The sequence below is a fragment of the Strix uralensis genome, chromosome 19 (assembly GCF_047716275.1).
Source record: "Strix uralensis isolate ZFMK-TIS-50842 chromosome 19, bStrUra1, whole genome shotgun sequence".
NCBI classification, from domain to species: domain Eukaryota; kingdom Metazoa; phylum Chordata; class Aves; order Strigiformes; family Strigidae; genus Strix; species Strix uralensis.
Genome location: NC_133990.1, coordinates 4,754,726 through 4,771,957, shown reverse-complemented (window position 1 = coordinate 4,771,957; position 17,232 = coordinate 4,754,726). Strand labels below are relative to the sequence as shown.

The window sequence follows — 17,232 nt, the reverse complement described above, 5'->3', positions numbered from 1 at the left end:
ATAGTAAACCAGCTTGGACAAGGATAATAATACAGCCACTAATAAGCTGTTCAAACATATATGAAATGTTTTCCTACTTCTTATTAGCATTTTTTGGACCTTCAAGGAGTGACATCTGTTCACTGCATAAAGCTAGGAGCTCTAAAACTGGGTGCAGCTTGATTTTCTTTAATACTCAGAATACGAGAAAACGTCAGTTTAGTAATTAAGTCCTTATTATTTTAAATCCATAAATTTAAATGAGTTCTAAGCTTACAAAACCACTTTCAGAACAGTAATTTTTTAGTGTTTCAAGGCTGTTTTGGGGAATAAAGATTAGCACAGTAAACACTGCAAACTTTTATTATACAATAGACTGACTGCATTGCTCAAATGAAAACTCAGCACTTAGGGAATACAGTATCTTTCACCCCCTAGTTATCAATTCAAATAAACCAGAGTGGTATACATCCATACTCACTATCTGACTGCTTTAGAGTTGGTGGAGAGGAGGGAGAGGACAGAATAAGCTACTATATAATGCCACCTTTATGTTTTCCTCTCCTCCCACAACTTAATCTTTGAATCTTACTCCAGGCTCTGTACACAGTTCATCATCATCTTCATTTATAATCAACTTACTGGGCTCCAAATCTACTCTTGAATTCAGTCCTCACTATGGTAATGTCACACAATCAGGCTCCCTGTACTCAAATGTCCTTTGGTATTGTATGTCAGCTTCTTTGTTCTACTAGTTATTCACAGACAAGGTTAAGTACAATGTGACTAAACCCAAGTCTCTTAAGGTTCCTCCTTAGCTCTCTACACGTCTTTATGCTCTATTGTGGTTGAGACCATCATCTGCATTAGACATGCAGGCAATTTGTGGAACATTTTCAATTCTTCTCTTATTCCACCTACACAGTTGTATCATGCCAAAATACTGTCATTTGTACTTCTCCAAAGCTATGAAATATTCAGCTGCTTAAAAGCTAAAACATATTACAAAAAAATACCTATTCTTTCAGTCTGCATTATTATGCCACAAGACTGAACTCATTCAAAGACTGCGGAAATCCCCTTGCCCCCTTCACCCATTCTATCTGATCACTCTTCCATCTCGGTACTGAAACTCCTTTACCCACTCAGTTTGGATGGCTTCATATCTTCAAAGCCAGAATCTGCTCATAGCACTTCCTTCATTCAACCCACGAGCAGGAAACTCAAGTTGGCATCATTTCCTTATCCGCCCAGGCTACCTGGATGGATACTTTTTCCTGCAATGCCCTTCCTTTTTACAGCAGTCCTGTATATAACAATCTCCAAAATCCATACGAACATCCCATCATCTTTTCTGTGATACCACCCCTTCACAAACTGTTGTTTATATGGTCTTTATCCTTTACCTTTGCGCACACACATATTACCATAAAATCATTAGTTATATGATGGAATCTGTCTTAACGGACAGATCATCTCTCTTCTGGAGAGGGATCTGAGTAAATCAATGAAGGAAGCCAATTCAACCCTGAAGAAAGTTCACTGTGAGCAACAACAGAAAGAGAGAACGTGTGACATAAACCCAAGAACTATCTCCAACTCTTGGACAAACAGGGTTATTCACAAGTGTGCTGGCAACCAATGTTCTGGTGTACCTGTCTTCTGACTGGCCTCCAAACTTCCTATTTTTTTTAATTACTGTGCATCCTTTATTTATGCATTCAACACAGTATATGCAAAACAAACTGGAAAAAAGTAAACAGAAGAATTAATTACTGCACATTTTCTGCTTTCACACCACAGCTGTGATACTTACCAGCTGGTCTCATCAGTTCTCCACCTAAACCCCTGCAAAGCAGAAACAGAGCCTTCAGAGAACAACCTACCACAAGCAATCCAAGTGCATTGCCAAGTGAGAAAAAAACCCTCAAAACCATTTCATAATGAAAGCAGATCACAAAATACCTTCAGTTTTGTATTTAACCAACTCTAAAATACTTCTTTTTAAATCAATTGTTGTCTTGACTTCAGCATGATTTATACAAAACCTTCCTGAATATTTATCTTTCTTCTTGCAAAAATGCGGTCTTTCCAACTTTCCATGTGAATAATAAAAGACTGTCAAGTTCATTTTGCTTTTCTTTTCACTTGCTTCAGGAGCATTCCAAAACCTGTGGAACTCGACACAGAACTTTTCAGTCATACAGTCTCTACGAGCTTCTGACTTCCACAACTGAAAAGCAATTACATGCATTTTTTTCACAAAATCTTAATCTCTGGAATATTAAATAGAAACTTCACTCAGCAGTTCCCATTTTCACAAATGTTAACTGATTTACTTTCCTGGTGAAGTTTCTCACCCTTCTCTCTTCACCCTCTCCTTCTCTGCTAAAGCCCCCTCCCAGGTAATGTTGCATTCATTACCACAAGCAAGGGGGTAAAAACTTTCAACACATCAGAAAAGGGAAAGAAATAAATGGCTCAAGATGCTTCAAGACCCTCCAGAAGTAAGTGTCTGCTACGTAAGAATGGTCTCACCAGCTCAGACCTCCGGCTTAACCAGTTATCCTGTCTGAACATTAGCCTGGCCACTGGCAGCACGAGGAGGAGAAAGTCTGAAGTGGGCAGAGAGTGTGGAAATGGCAGGGCCTGTTTCCCTTCTTTAGCCTCTCATGTCTCTGAGCAGAGACACATCTCCTCACCCCGCTGAACAACGTCTGCGGGTTACACGAATATCCCCAAGGTGCCATGAGCACTGCTTGAGGTGTTCTGCTCAGTGTCACCCTCTGTGGCTTAATTCTTCCATTTTATGAACCTTTGACTCCTGCCCTTCCTTTAGATATTTCCTCCCTTGACTTCTTGTTCTCATCTCCCTTCACTTCTGCTGGAATATTTCCTCCCTGAGGTGTGCCAAACCCTTAATCACCTGTTTGTATGGCCATGCTCTGGCAGAAACTCCCAAAAAGGGGGGAGGAACAACAAAGGCTTTTTTGTTTATTTGCTTGGGTTTGTTTTTTTTTTTTTTTTCTTAAAACGTTTTCTTCCCTCCTCTCCTCCTCCCTCCCCACAATAAAATTAGTAGCTATGCTCAGAAGGCAAACTTAGCAACCCTAACAACTCTCAGAACTTTGTTCTCCAATTTATCCTTTTATATGAGCTTCAAAAGCCTAAACATTTTAAACAAGTTTTTCCATTTCGTACAAGTAGGTGCCTCCTGTAACATGCACTGGGTTTTGACTGCTCAACATTTTCAGTGGTTTTTCAGGTAATGCAGAGATGCCAACTCCACAATATTCTCATTTGCCATAGATCAGCACTTCCTTTAATTGGGAAACTTTTGCTTTTGACAATCAATATATTAAGCTCAGTGTAATAATCCACAGCTCAGTTTATCATCGTAGGAAGTAAGCACAGATTCCACATCCCCATGCTGATAATGTCTTTGGATTATCTACCCCACCTTCCTGCCATGTTGTCTGCTCCTCCAGCTTCTAAAAAATTTAAATTAGAAAACAAAGAAGTGATGCAAGGAGTCAAGACAGCAGCAAAAATAGAATGATGTGGCAAGGCTTCCTTCCTCTTCAACATTTCTTTTCCCTTCACTTTGTCCTCGCCCATTCCTTGCCTCTTGTCTGTTGTCTTACTGCAAATGAGTATAAAATAACGATCTTGTAAATTTGTTTGGTGTGCAACAGAGTCTGCTGATGCAAGGATTCAGATACGGACTTCTGTTCAAACTACAAAGCAAGAACTGAGTCATAAAGGCTGCTCTTCTCCACTTCTTCACACTGCCAATAAGGAAGTCAGGCCACTTAAAGCTACTCTTATGTTAATAATTTGACAGCTATCCCTTCCTTTGGCATTACATCAACTCAGTTTAATTTCAGAGTTTAGAGCTTCACTGAGGATTGTTGGCCCTGTGCGAGAATGAAGAATGGTGACAGTGATTTGCATAGTAAGATTTCCACGTAATGCAGAAACTATAATCAAATCTATGTTTGAAGGCACTGTGATCTTCTCTGCAAAACTTTTCAAGTTATTTCTTGCCTAGACATTACAGTATGTCCATCAATATGTCTAAAATTTTCTTCCCTTTTCCACAGCTCGTATTTCAATTTTAGGAACTGAGAATTCTATCATAATCCTAGATCTTTCCTCAGTCAGTGTTTAGTTTGTCAAACGTGATGCGCATCTTTCTATTAACTTTATCTCACTCTACAGTATTTCACTAAATTAAAGAGATACGGATCTACCTAATTCAGAGATTCTGAATTTTGCTGTACAGTCAGTATTCTCTCTTTTTTCTTCCAAAGACACATCCACAAGTTGCATCACATTATTAGATGTACCTGTTTCAAGGTTTAATTATTAATTCAGTTTGTAAATTGACTGATGCAGTGCCCAGGTTCCATGAGCTCCTAAGCATTCCTTCCTATGTACAGTTTCACAGCAATGCTTCTCTCCTAGAAACATCGTAGGATGAGTCACAATTTATTTGTGGAAAATATAATCAAAATGTATAATCCCTTGTAGAACCAACGAATTAAGATTACTGACCTAAGAATGCTGGTAGCTCTTTTAAAATTATGTAGGCCTAAATCAGAAATAATGATGGAGCTGTTTTCAGTGCATACAGAAGTTCAAGGTACTACTGTGGATTTTTTAAAAAATTATTTAAACCTGGTTTTTGTGAGAAGTTCAGAATTCATCTTTAAGATTACAAAATAAAAGTAACTGAAGCTGTTTAGTACTGAATAGCATCTATGTTTTCATAAACATCTGGATCTGAAGTTAAAAACTACTGGAATAGCTGAAGAGATTCCATTGCAAATATTCAATTTCCAGGAAGCTAAGAACACTCATCTCCCTATGAATAATATCTAGTTATTTTTCATGGGAACACTTAGACCCAAATAGAACTGAGGTATCTTAAAAGGTGCAGGCTGTACACTTACTGGGCTTTGGAAATACAAAATGGCTTTATCACAGGGTACTCAGAGACACCTCTGAGCACAGACAAAAAAGCCTGTGCATTTAATAAAGCTCTTATGGTCATCCTTGGAAGAGGCAGAGGATAAACTATAGTAAGCTAACAAACACCTATTTTTAGGTTACTGTAAATTCATATTCTGACTGTACACATTTTGTATTGTATTCTAACTCCAGAAGACTGCAGGTGAAATCCTGGCTCTACGGATGTAAGACTTCCCAGTGACTTCAGTTAGTAGGAAAAAAAAATTCACCTTATAACTCTTCAGAACAAAATATAGCACAATCTCCTAAACCCATCATGCTACTGGATGCAAAAAATAATTTAAACTTGGAAGAATTGTTAAGATGAGCTTTGCTGCAAGGCTGGAATTATTTGCTGATTAAGTTAATATGCCTAAAAAACTCTTTCATGTAGATGACTGCCAAGAAACACATTTGCCCTGAAACCATCAAGATTAGTTGCAACCTTAAAGGTCTTTGAAATGAGATGAATTTGCTCCTCTTCTGCCTAGCACCTGTCAAAACCTATGGGCTACCTTACTCTTGGAAAAGTTGAACCTCTGAAGATGACAGTCCAACTCATGCTGGCTGCTGTTCTGAAAACGTAAAACGACTCGTCTGACACAGCGACCGTGTAACACGTACGGCCAGTCTCTTCATATGTTACGAGATCAGAGCAAAACTCGGCATGCAGCACATTGCACTACCTGAATCATCAGTGTGGGAGTCGCCTACAAACAGTGTGTATCCTGTCATACCCAGCTCTGATGGGAACCCTGAAGGCCCAATAAATAGAACATTTGCTGAAATACAGAAGTGCACTGCAACTATCTGGAAGAAACCCAGCATATCTATCTGCAGCACTTCCATATCCGTCCCTAAATCATCTTGTTAGCCAACTCTGTATTAAGATCTACATTATCAGACTCAGAACTGCCTACAAGAAAAGAGGTAAAAAAAATCTGAAAATCTATTCAGCTGAATATTCAGTCAAGAACCTTAGATGATGCATTTTCAAAGAATCTTAACAGAGCTACTATGAAAAATATTTTTCTTGAGGACTTTTCATAACGAGAACTAGTGCAAGGTCTTAGATGCACTACAGAAATGTATCTGCTACAAAAAGATACTAACCATGCTGGTTCAGTGAAGCACAATACACATCAGGCAGATCATTAACACTGTGTTCAAACTGGCAGAATGACTTCCTATCCCCAGTAAGAGAGTTTAAGGCAACAGATGCCGCAAGTTTCTGTCTTGGGTTTTATATATAAAAGTAATGTTTAAAACAAATAAAATATAGCTCAATTTTTATAACTCTATAACCCATATAGCACAAAACAGGCACAACAGACAAATACTCTGTTTAGGTGGCATGGTTTGCATATGACTTGCTATAACTAGTGCTGATTTAATACAGAAAATCAGGCTCACTGTGCAATACTCAACTGGAAGTGCACATGCAAATGATTACACCAACCAGCTCCTCAAGACAAACTAGTGCATCAAATGTGTCAGAATCAAGACTAATGGAAGGAAGTACATAGTGATATGCCTGGACTTGCATTCTCCTTTTTCAGCGTACTATGGTAAACGCAGAAAAGCACATATACAGGAAGATTGAAAGATACTTGCATTTTTAAAAAAATGTTAACACAGTAGAGGACAGGACTTTCTACAATTACCATAAACAAATTTGATTGCTTCAAGTATATTTAAAATTGAGAGGCTGTGCAGTATAACTCAGTCTTGGGACTGCGTCCTCTCTGAAGGATAATTCATGGTCATCATTCAAAATCAGGTTAAAGGCATTACAAGAGTTGCTAAACAAAGTAAGATGGTTAGTTAAATGAAGGTCTCCATTACAGCATTTTGGCTTTATGTTTTTTGACTTGAGGTACTTATGGATTCAACAGAATCTTAAGCATCAGACAATCAAAAAACTCACAAACCATTTTCCAGCTTAAAATTTATAGATTACAACTTAAAAAAATAAAAAGATCACAGCATTTTTACACTTTACTTCCTTTTCCTTTTCTAACATGTCAACACAATTTCTGAAAACAGCTGATCAAAGCATTAAAATCCAGCCTGTCCACAAAAAGACAGCTATTTTGTTGCCAGAAGTGAAAGCAAAATATCTAATAAATAGCTGAGACATGTGGCCTGATGCTTTTTGTTAATCCAGTTCAAAAACTAGAAACACAAACAAAACACATAGGTTTTCAACATTCCTACAAGATGTTGTTACACCGAAAATTCCCAGTAGCAATTTCTCAAATGGAAATCTTTGGAATATTATGTGCAATAATTACTCATCACAAAACAAGTTTGGCTTGTTTCACTAAATGCTTGCCCAGCAATACTCAAATTGCTGGTTTGTTTTTATAACCTAGTTTATTTTTCTTGTCCTATTTTAAAATATTTTATGCATACTGATATTTTAAAATATGGATTGTAGTAGACATCTCTGTCTCAGCCTAAGTATCAGAGTAAACAGCAGTGAATCAATTTTGCTTGGAGTTGAATTAGAAGTCTTATCTAGAATGAAAACATTTCTGTAGGCATCTTATAAATACCATTAAGTGCAAGAAGTGCACATTATGACAAAAACAAATTACACCCAAGCTCCACCCTGACATTAAAGAATTTATGGGAGCCAAGACAGCCACCCACAAAGACACTAATATACAGTATCAGCATTAAAACCATCTGCCAGTAGAAGCTAACTTTGGAGTGGGAAGTTTCACATCAGTATGTACGACCCTCAAGAATTAAATTCTAACATTTTTCCCAGATAGTTTCAGGATACAAAAATGACATAAAAATTCTTTAAATTATAATTAATAATTACACAAAAAAACTACTTAAGGTTTACTGTTTTCAGATATGTCATGTGCAAAGTAGTGAACTAAGCTGCCCAAAATCTCAAAGAAGGTGCCAGTTCAAGCAGAAAAAAAAACCCCATTCACATACACAATCATAGGGGAATACAAGTCATTAATTATGTTTTGATTTCCTTAAATTTAGGAACAAACTCTGAAGTCACATACCAGTTTTCATTCACATTTAGTTAACAGTTACTTAGGCAAACTCCCTTTATTTCCTGGAAGCATCAATAAATAGGAAATGAAAAAACCAACTCAGTGAAAACTCATTTACATTTTCTTTGGCGCAAGAGTTGAAAAATTGCATTGAACCTTTTGTAATACTCCTGGCCTACTCATTACACAGGATGAAGTAATTCTAGAATTTAGATAGAAGCTCCTTTAAAAAATAAATAAATAACTTCTGGACTCATTAACTTATTAATTAAAAGTCATTTCTATAGACTTATTTGAACCATCTGAGTACTGTAGTACAGGTGAATAATGGGAAAGAAATCCACTGCACACTGCTGAAGCTACGGATTAGTGAGCATGTTCTGTTTCACGTTCTTTCCTTCCTTTAACTGTCTCTATCACAATATTGAGACCGGTACTTAACACTTTCCCATTAATCTAACATGCCTGTGAGTCGCACTCTCTAAGCACCGCAACCATTACAAAATGACACCAGCCTCTGTAATATGTAGACAAAGCCAAAAGAATGCATGTGCTTGCATTCTGATGGACTGGGAGAGACTGGCAGTCTATGGTGGGTGTAACTAACTTGTACAAACCAAAAAATCCCCTAGGATCCTACTGTTTTCATGACTTCTAACTGATACTTTCCAATACGAAAAATAATTTTTTTTGTGTCCATTTTCTTACCTGTACAATTGACGACTGCAAAGCTGGGGGGCGGAGAGAAAAGCAAATATTAATATTAGCAGAGTTTACTTGATAAAAGTGTTTTCATTTTTCCTCCTCGCATGCAATGTCTATACACTGTGACCTATGCAACACTTCGGATTATTTCAAAGTAAAATTCAAAGGAAAATTATGTTTTAGAAAACCTCTCTATATCCATTTGAACTTTACATTCAAAGAAAATCAATTTAACACATTCATAAAGCACTAATTTTCTTAATTCCAAATCCTAGCTGCTCCTGTACATACTCTGAAAGCTAGTTTGGCTTTTTAAAATACATTTGCTTCCCACGGTTGGGCCTTTTAAAATGATGATATACTGAAAACTGAAAAAAACATTCTTAGCTACAGATTAAACAGAAAAAAATGAAAGAAAAGTTAAAATGTGACTGAAAAATATTATCTCATTCTTAACATTACAGTAGGCCATCTTAAAACAAATCAGAGATTTTCAGATTTCTATATAGCAAAACCCCAAAAAACCAGATTTTTAAAAAGAAAGACTTTACAACAGCTTTGCAGATTAATTATAAGAATAGAGAACAGCAGAAACTGGAAAGTATCACAAGAAATTAAGGCCACTGTAACAGTTCAGATACTGCTGATCAAGCTTTCAGGCATTTCAACACAAGAAAGTTTAACAAGGACAAAGAATGCTTTTTCAGTCTGTAGCCACAGCTTTCACTTATGCACAGAATTAAGCAAGCACCTACGTACTTTAAAGCATAATGGGTAAATGATAAAGCCTGACAGCTTTAGCACATTGGAACTGGAACTAAAGGTCCTACAGATACTGCAGAAAATGAGTAGGAGCCTGAATGCTGAAGTACTGTCTGTTCCATAAGGTGAAGAAATAGGAGCCAAAATTAAAAAACATGGGATGATTTAAAATTAAAGGGACAAGTTAGGCAAAATTATCTCTGTAGAAGCATTTTAAATTGCTATGAGGAAGTCAAGACTTCATTTGTCATAAGTAAAGACAACGTATCAGTTGAAATACCTATTAAAAATAACTATAAATTATGGATACAAGGATTTAGCAATGAAATCTCAATAAAGTAAAAAAAAAAGAATAGAAAGAACAGAGAATGGACTCACTAGGAGATCTCTCCTGAGCATGGTCACATTAAGGCAACAGCCGTACATCTATCTGCAAGGTCAGTCAGTATGTACAGAAAAGGAGAAGAAACAGAAGGGGAAAGAAAAACAAAGCAAAACCCCACGCAGTATTTCAGAAGTGTACCTGAGACCATCAGAGGAAGTGACTTAGCTAATAAGCTGGCAGAACAGAAAGGGACCAAATACAAAATTATACTGGAGTAAGACACATGGTCAAGGCCACGTAGCTATCAGACAGTCTGGAGTGTGTCTCCAAATCCCTATTTGTGAGATTGTTCCCTTTTGGCAAGGGGAAGAGGAAGGTGGAGAACAGCTGTCTTAACTGTAAATGTTTGTTTAAAAATAATACAACATACCAGGTTAAAAGATACATTTACACTTGCTACAAACCTCTTGATGGATTTGCTTGAGTCCCTCCAATGATTCTTCATTGAAATAATATGTTATAGATCTGTAAAGGTATACAAAATTTTTAAGACTGGTTTCCTAATCATGCTATAAATAATTTTTCTTCCATGAATTCACTGTACTTTCAAACAGAAAAACAATCATTTGATTTCCAAATTATCCTCAACAGAAATACGCAATACTGAATTTTAAATAGTTCAGCAAACATAATCACGTAAGTTCTTCCCTTATCATGTAGCAAATTCATTCCTAAAGGCCTATAAAAAAAATTAGTGTCACTTCCTAGTAATATTATAATCAGTAATACACCAATAACCCTTCGCAGCTCAGTTGTATTTTTGGGCTCCAACACTTCTGTGGTTTCTCCACCCATTTCAAGTACTTCCTACTACTAAAAACACTCTGCATCTTCTTCTCTAACTTTTCAACTTACTTGAAAAGGGAACTCTTAAGATTAACACAAATTCTTTTGATAGACACTGCTGTCAAATACAATTCCTATTTGTCAATAATTAAAGCCATAAAAATCAGTGCACACTTTTGATATCTATTATTTGAATTCATCTCAGTGTATTTAGTTTGTACATACAATGACTACATTAAATTTGTTGATGTCACCACTTTACATATGTTTGTATGACTGTATCAGAATGTTCTGAGAAGTAAAATAAAAAGGTTAATGAGAGAGTAATTATCTAACTTTTAGAACAAAAATGACCCAGAAAGTCTCTTTTAAAAATATGTTTCTTCAGTGTACATATATCTATGACTCCTGCAGAACTGTATTTATTTTCAGGGAAGTTTGCACTCTGGAGTCTTATTTTCCACTGCCTTGATCTTAACAGCCACTCATCCGAATTTAAGTCATGCTAGTATACAATTGTACTGCTAACGTAACTTCCAAATTCTAGTTTTTGCAATAAAGATTTTCAACCATTTTTCACATGTGATTCTTGTGAAAGAAAGAGAAGGTAAATGACTAATTTCTTTCACCACAACACTAAAGCAAAAACATCTCCAAATAATTTTATGAACTATTCTGGTTACATTACCTATATGTAATAAGCATGTGTGCATACACCTATATATATATATATATATCTCTATATATATGTATCTATATATATCTGGACCAGCATTCAGCAGTAACAATTAAATCAGTCCAACTCAACAAGCTGCTTGAGGAGGTATTTCTCTAACACTGAAGACAAAAGACTGTCCCCTCACCACGAAGACACCATACTTATGGGGAAAGGGGGTTTAATCTCTATTTAAATGATAACTTTAAACTCTCCAAGCAAGGCAGCAAATGATCTCACTTTCCTGATGATGAATTTAGACTTAAGTTTGTAATATCACTGAATAAAATGTGAAGGCTTGGCATGACTGATCAAAACAAACAAAAACTCAATGGAAAAGTTGTTTAGTATGATGAAGATTTCCATAATTATACTCAGGAAGCTTTCAATAGACCAGACATGAAAGGAAAATTTATAGTCAAGATAATCTTGCATTTATACCTATTATTCTCTTCTGCTAGTTTACACAGTGCATGGGTGATCTCAGCGCAGGCAAGAATTGCCCCATGGCGTGTGTGCAGATCTGTGCCCACTGATAAAGGTAGAAGTCTTGGCAAAACTGAAAGAGATTAAATAATTTATTTTTTTTAAACAAAACATAGTGACAGATCACAGTTCTAAATGTAATCATGTCTGCCTAGAAATAACATGGGAAACCATTTCTGGAAAGTCAGGCCAATATATACTGGCCATCATTTGAAAAACAAGTTTTAAAAATTTAAGTAAATTCTGACAAAGCATATTAAACCACACCAAGAAATTTTGTACTCGCAACTCCCTCCCTGTTTGGAGTAAATAAAATAACATACTTGCTATTAGGCCTTGGGCTGGCTGAGTGGTAAAGGAAATGAGGCTCGTACTTCCATGGAATTTTACTTCCATGTAAACTGCCACCTTCCTAATCCGCTCTAGGGAGCCTAGGTAAGAACTCCTAACTACAGATTCACCTGGGTGTCAGCTGCTGTCTCTCAGCAATATTAAAAAGCAGCTAGAACATCCTCAGAATCTTGAGTGGGCCAAGCAAAGAATCCTGAATTCATGCTAAGATACATTTGATTACACACACAACAATCAAAAAGAAATTCTTCTGAAGATGTCAGACTGGACAAGACAAAACAGATCCCCCCCACCTTTTACAACATCAAAGCCATATCAACAAAGCAAAAGCTAGGAATTTGAGGGCTCACTGTCTGAATTGTTGCAACAGAACTATACCCATTTCTTCATCTTGGGACTGGTCAGGTCCAGTGTAGCAGAATAACTAAAGTCCAGTCCCCAGATAAAAAAAAAAAAAAAATCTGGCAGTATTTTATAATTTTTGCATAAAATCTGAAAACTCATAAAGCTATTAGTGTCACTACACTGCATTAAGTTGCAGGTGAAATCTTAATTTTTATTAAGTCATGGTGCATGTTTAAATCTTCTTAATACATTTTTGCTACATTAGGTAGAATGCTTGATATGGCACATTATGCAGAACTTACTGGTTACCTACCCACATTTGCCATGTACTCAGGAGCCCGTGGAGTAAGGTTATGCAGAGCTTTGGTTGAAAGTTCTCGAATAACACTGAAGATGTAAAAAAGCATTTTGGATTTTTTTGAGTTAGCGATTTTGTAGAACTAACGTATTAAAAAAAATTATGTCAGGAAGGGACTCCTGTCCCCAACCAAAATAAAGACCCCAGCAATATTAAAAATTACAGTATTGTCTGTCCATCCTATGCTTCCCCCCCTCAAAAAAAGCCAACAAAATAAAACAGTGGACCAAACAGACAGCCTACAGCTAGCTTTTAGCTATATGAATAGAACTTATTGCTGAAAGAGACAAAGAAAAATGTAAGTGTGGATGGTAGAACCTGAGGGCTCATTCTATGCATTGGCAGGGACACTACAGTAAACTATTATTATTTCTCATGATGCAAACTATTATCAGCACTGATATAATCTCATTTGTGTTATATGTACACATTTTAATCTTTGTGAACACTGAATATGACTAAGCACCATCTCTATGCATGAAATCTACTTTAATTATGATAATTGTATGGTGATGGTGTTTACCCCTCACATACACTATATAACATATAAATGTGTTTTATTAATCTATTAACAGATTGAGGTCATGGCAAAAAGACAAAATTCATAAACATGTTTGAAGTGACAATATGCTAGGGAGGTATAGGTGACCTCAGCCACTACTTGTTCAGTTTCCTTCAGTCAACTTATACCTCAGTATAAGCAAAATTTACAAAAATAATCTAGGAAAGCATGATATGCAGAACAGTCAATTCCTGGATATTAATAATTAGATTTTATGGACTTACCTATCCCAGTGGTTAATCTTCATGTTAACTAAATGATCAATCATTGGCTGCGTGTAGTCAGGAAAGCCAGCAATATAGACACTGAAAAATAAATGTCCATACAGAGAGAGTACGGAATCAACATCTGTGTGCATTTTAACACAAGCTACTCCAAAGACTTAAATCCTCTAGTTATAAAGCAACCAAAAAAATTACTTAAATGTGCCTTCTCCTAAATGAGATGCAGCTGAATGAATGATAGGAAATATTTTACAATTATTGAAAAAAATTTAAATCACTTTTGTAAAACTTTCAGATTCTTTATAAAAACTACTATACATACAAAAAGCTTGACAGCAACAAAAAGCAAAAATAAACATTCAATACCCATTGTTACATTCTAGAAAATCTAGATGTGCATATTAACTTATACAATTATTTCAGATTGCAGAAGCAGATTAGTGATGTAATCCACAGTACACAGTAGCATTAATTTACAGAAATGTGTTACATCTTCATAAACACAATGGTCCAAAATTGAATATGGGTTTTCAATTTGTCCTTTTTAAAAATCAAACATACACAGAAAGTCAATTGTGACAAAAAATGTTAAAACTACAAAGTCAAGACCTAAAATGTAAGGGAACACCAGAATTAATCATCTCGGTAGCCTGCATAATTACCTAACTATACAGCCACACTTGCTTTCCAATCTTCAGAAGCATCAACTATTGAAAGCTAAGGTCAACAGAAGTGAAATGCTTTTTCAGTACATCTGATGTATATCAAATAACCTTGGAAAGCTAAACAATGAGTAGAATGCATTTGTGTCAAAACGGCATGCACAAAGGACAAAATTAAGGACACATAAGATTACCTTAATTTCACCTTTTCATATCTTTTGAGTGATTAACTTTGCAACCATAATAGTGTTCCATTAATATATGTGTGTGTAATTAGAAGCAAAACAAAGACAAAAACCAAATACTGTTGCATGTTACCATACTGATATCTATCTAGTTCATCAGAAGAGTAGGAATCCTTAAATCCACAGCACAGACCTCAGTCGCTTGAGCCAACACAGGATACAGAAGCACTGTCTACTACTGCTATGAGCCCTAGAGGAGGATTAGGCAGTTGGCTTCACTGGTTGTTGATGCCAGCAGAGAAATGATAAAATTCATTACTCTTTGGTTCCTTGCCCTGTTCTGGAAGCACATACAATAACAGACATACTTCCCCTGCCACATTTGAGTTCTCCTCTCTTCTCTGTAGTTGCTTTTTGGGTCCTAGTTTTAGCACTCACCATTCTTTCCATCCATTTTAATCTGAACTTCCTTGCCCAGCTCATCAAAATTGATTTCTTGGGCCATATCTGTAGCTCAATCCCCTTTTCAGTTTTAGTGTGTAACTATCTTTAACTACAGTCCTCATCTTTTGTACCTACTGAGTATTTAATGCAAGTAGTTTTGGATACAAGTCTAGCCTTCCTGGTAATGCTGCTGGTAAGATTTTTTGCATCCCACTCTACTTGGATTAAGAAGCTTCTTCCTTAACTCTGCTTTTACCAAACCCAGAACTCCTAGAATCATATAATCTCTTTACTGCCAGTTCATACAAAATGCATTTCCTCTACCTTCCATGCTCAGAAATAATTATATTTGAGCTGAATCCTCCAAAGAACATCGGCAAAAAGTTTCAAAAGAGCACTCAACATGAAAAACTTGCATAAAAACATTTAGATTTGAAAGAATATAAGTAACTATTTATACACACACACATCATATATATATAAAAATATATATGATACTACCTCTCTACAATAATATATCATAATTTATTAATCAAAACCAAATCCAGCTGTAGAAACTGACACATCTTTTTCAAGCTTTTATTGCTCAGAGGAATCTAGGAGCACCAACCTTCATACCCGCACAGCTTCCTTTCACATAGCGGCATTGTGCTGGCACACAAAGTGTCCCAGGATTGTTTTATCTGGCTGGGGGAAGAACAGCTAAAGATTCTAGATCTGGAATATGAACCTCAAGCAGCTTTTTTCAGCTACATAAACAATTACACCACCTTAAGGCATACTGATCAGAAAGGTCCATTCTTCCTACCACATTGTAATGATACATGTTTTCTGTGCAGTCAAATATATGCTTATGTACTTTTCCTTTGATGTTACTCAGACAAAAATAAGGAAATAATTAAGTATTGACCCAAATAATTACATCCTGCTTGAGGAGCAAAGTGGTGAAGATTTTTAAAAGTAATATAATGAATGAGATGACAAATACTTTACAAAGAAGAGTTTGATTAATAACACTGAACATGGTTTCAAGGAATCATGCTACTAACTGCACAAATTGTGTATAGAGAATTTGCAAATTTAGTCTTTCTGCTGCACAATTTAAAGAAAGGCACAAAAGTGGAAGAAAGAAATTAACAGTAAAAATATTTTCAGTTAGATAAGTAACACCTACAAAAACCCTGGAAATCACAGTGAAAGGAGTAATAAAGGATCATCGGAAAAAAAAAAAAATTTACAATTCCACTCTCAAAAAGTAAGGAGAACATAATTAGTCTCCAAGCTAAAATTATAAAAGAGAAAATAGAAACTGCATTGTCAATTTTTAATATTTTCAATTTTCTACTAGTCCAAAAAGCCAGAGTTTCAAAAATCACACCGACACTCTACAGATCTAGAGCAGCATCGAATACCAAGCCACTGCATTTCCCCATCTCAGCTCAGTAGGCGGGAGCTCTGGGGAAGAGAGTAGGAGGAGGGTGTGGACCCCAGAAGGAATGACAGTGGGTAAAAGGTGAAGATACGTACAGAGTGAAATGATTACGCACAAAAGGGACAATATGAAGGTGAAGAGATTAATAAAAAAAAATAGTCGAGGAGAGGATAGAGGGTTCCAGTGCAAATTATCTTGAAAAACTGCCCATTGGAAGTCACAAAGCTGGCAATGGAGCGTAAGGCGTCATATACCCGTTCGCTATGTCTGTTCCCCAAGAATATAATCTCTTTAAGCCTTTCTAACCTGTTGGCTTCTAAGCAACATGCAACTCCACAGGGCAATTTATCTGACCTATCTTAAAATGGTCTGAATCACCTTCTGTAGGTGCCTGTCTCTTTGCATTGGCTACGGACAGAGGCTAGACACACAGGCTAGACTGTCTGTCTTAGACAACTAAGGCTAGAACCCAGCCCTCAGTCTTTTTCATCTTCTCATGAGGAAGTGCAGTCTTACCTTCATTTTAGTCACCCTGTGCACCCAGCTTGCCTCTGAATTCCCCTGACTTCAGCACTATTGTATTTTCCGATAGCTGACGGGAACAGAACACAGTATTCCAAGACAAGCCACTGATTTATAAGAGCACCACACCAGTTTCGGTATTTCCCATCACATTCTTTGCAGACTCCATACTGCAGAGATCAGTTTGTTTTTACAAACACTACTGCATGTTAGATTTTTCACTGAGCTATCTATGAAAAATAGAAGCACTCGAGTTAAAGGTCTATGCACAGACCACAAATTCAACAACTCAT

General features: G+C 36.3%; 2 protein-coding genes across 3 annotated transcripts in view; one reads left to right on the top strand and one right to left on the bottom strand.

Moving 5' to 3' along the window:
• TBCD (tubulin folding cofactor D) overlaps positions 1 to 17,232 on the bottom strand; it is a 129,277-nt gene that overhangs the window by 39,351 nt on the left and 72,694 nt on the right. For both annotated transcript variants that reach the window (XM_074888789.1, XM_074888790.1), the window contains exons 19-24: positions 13,695 to 13,775; positions 12,864 to 12,937; positions 11,810 to 11,927; positions 10,272 to 10,332; positions 8,724 to 8,746; positions 1,796 to 1,827 (exon numbers count right to left, since the gene is read on the bottom strand). In XM_074888789.1, the coding sequence (XP_074744890.1) occupies positions 1,796 to 1,827; positions 8,724 to 8,746; positions 10,272 to 10,332; positions 11,810 to 11,927; positions 12,864 to 12,937; positions 13,695 to 13,775 (389 nt within the window). The remainder of the gene's footprint in view (positions 1 to 1,795; positions 1,828 to 8,723; positions 8,747 to 10,271; positions 10,333 to 11,809; positions 11,928 to 12,863; positions 12,938 to 13,694; positions 13,776 to 17,232) is intronic.
• QTGAL (queuosine-tRNA galactosyltransferase) overlaps positions 1 to 17,232 on the top strand; it is a 187,192-nt gene that overhangs the window by 166,010 nt on the left and 3,950 nt on the right. The gene's annotated exons all lie outside the window — the stretch shown is intronic.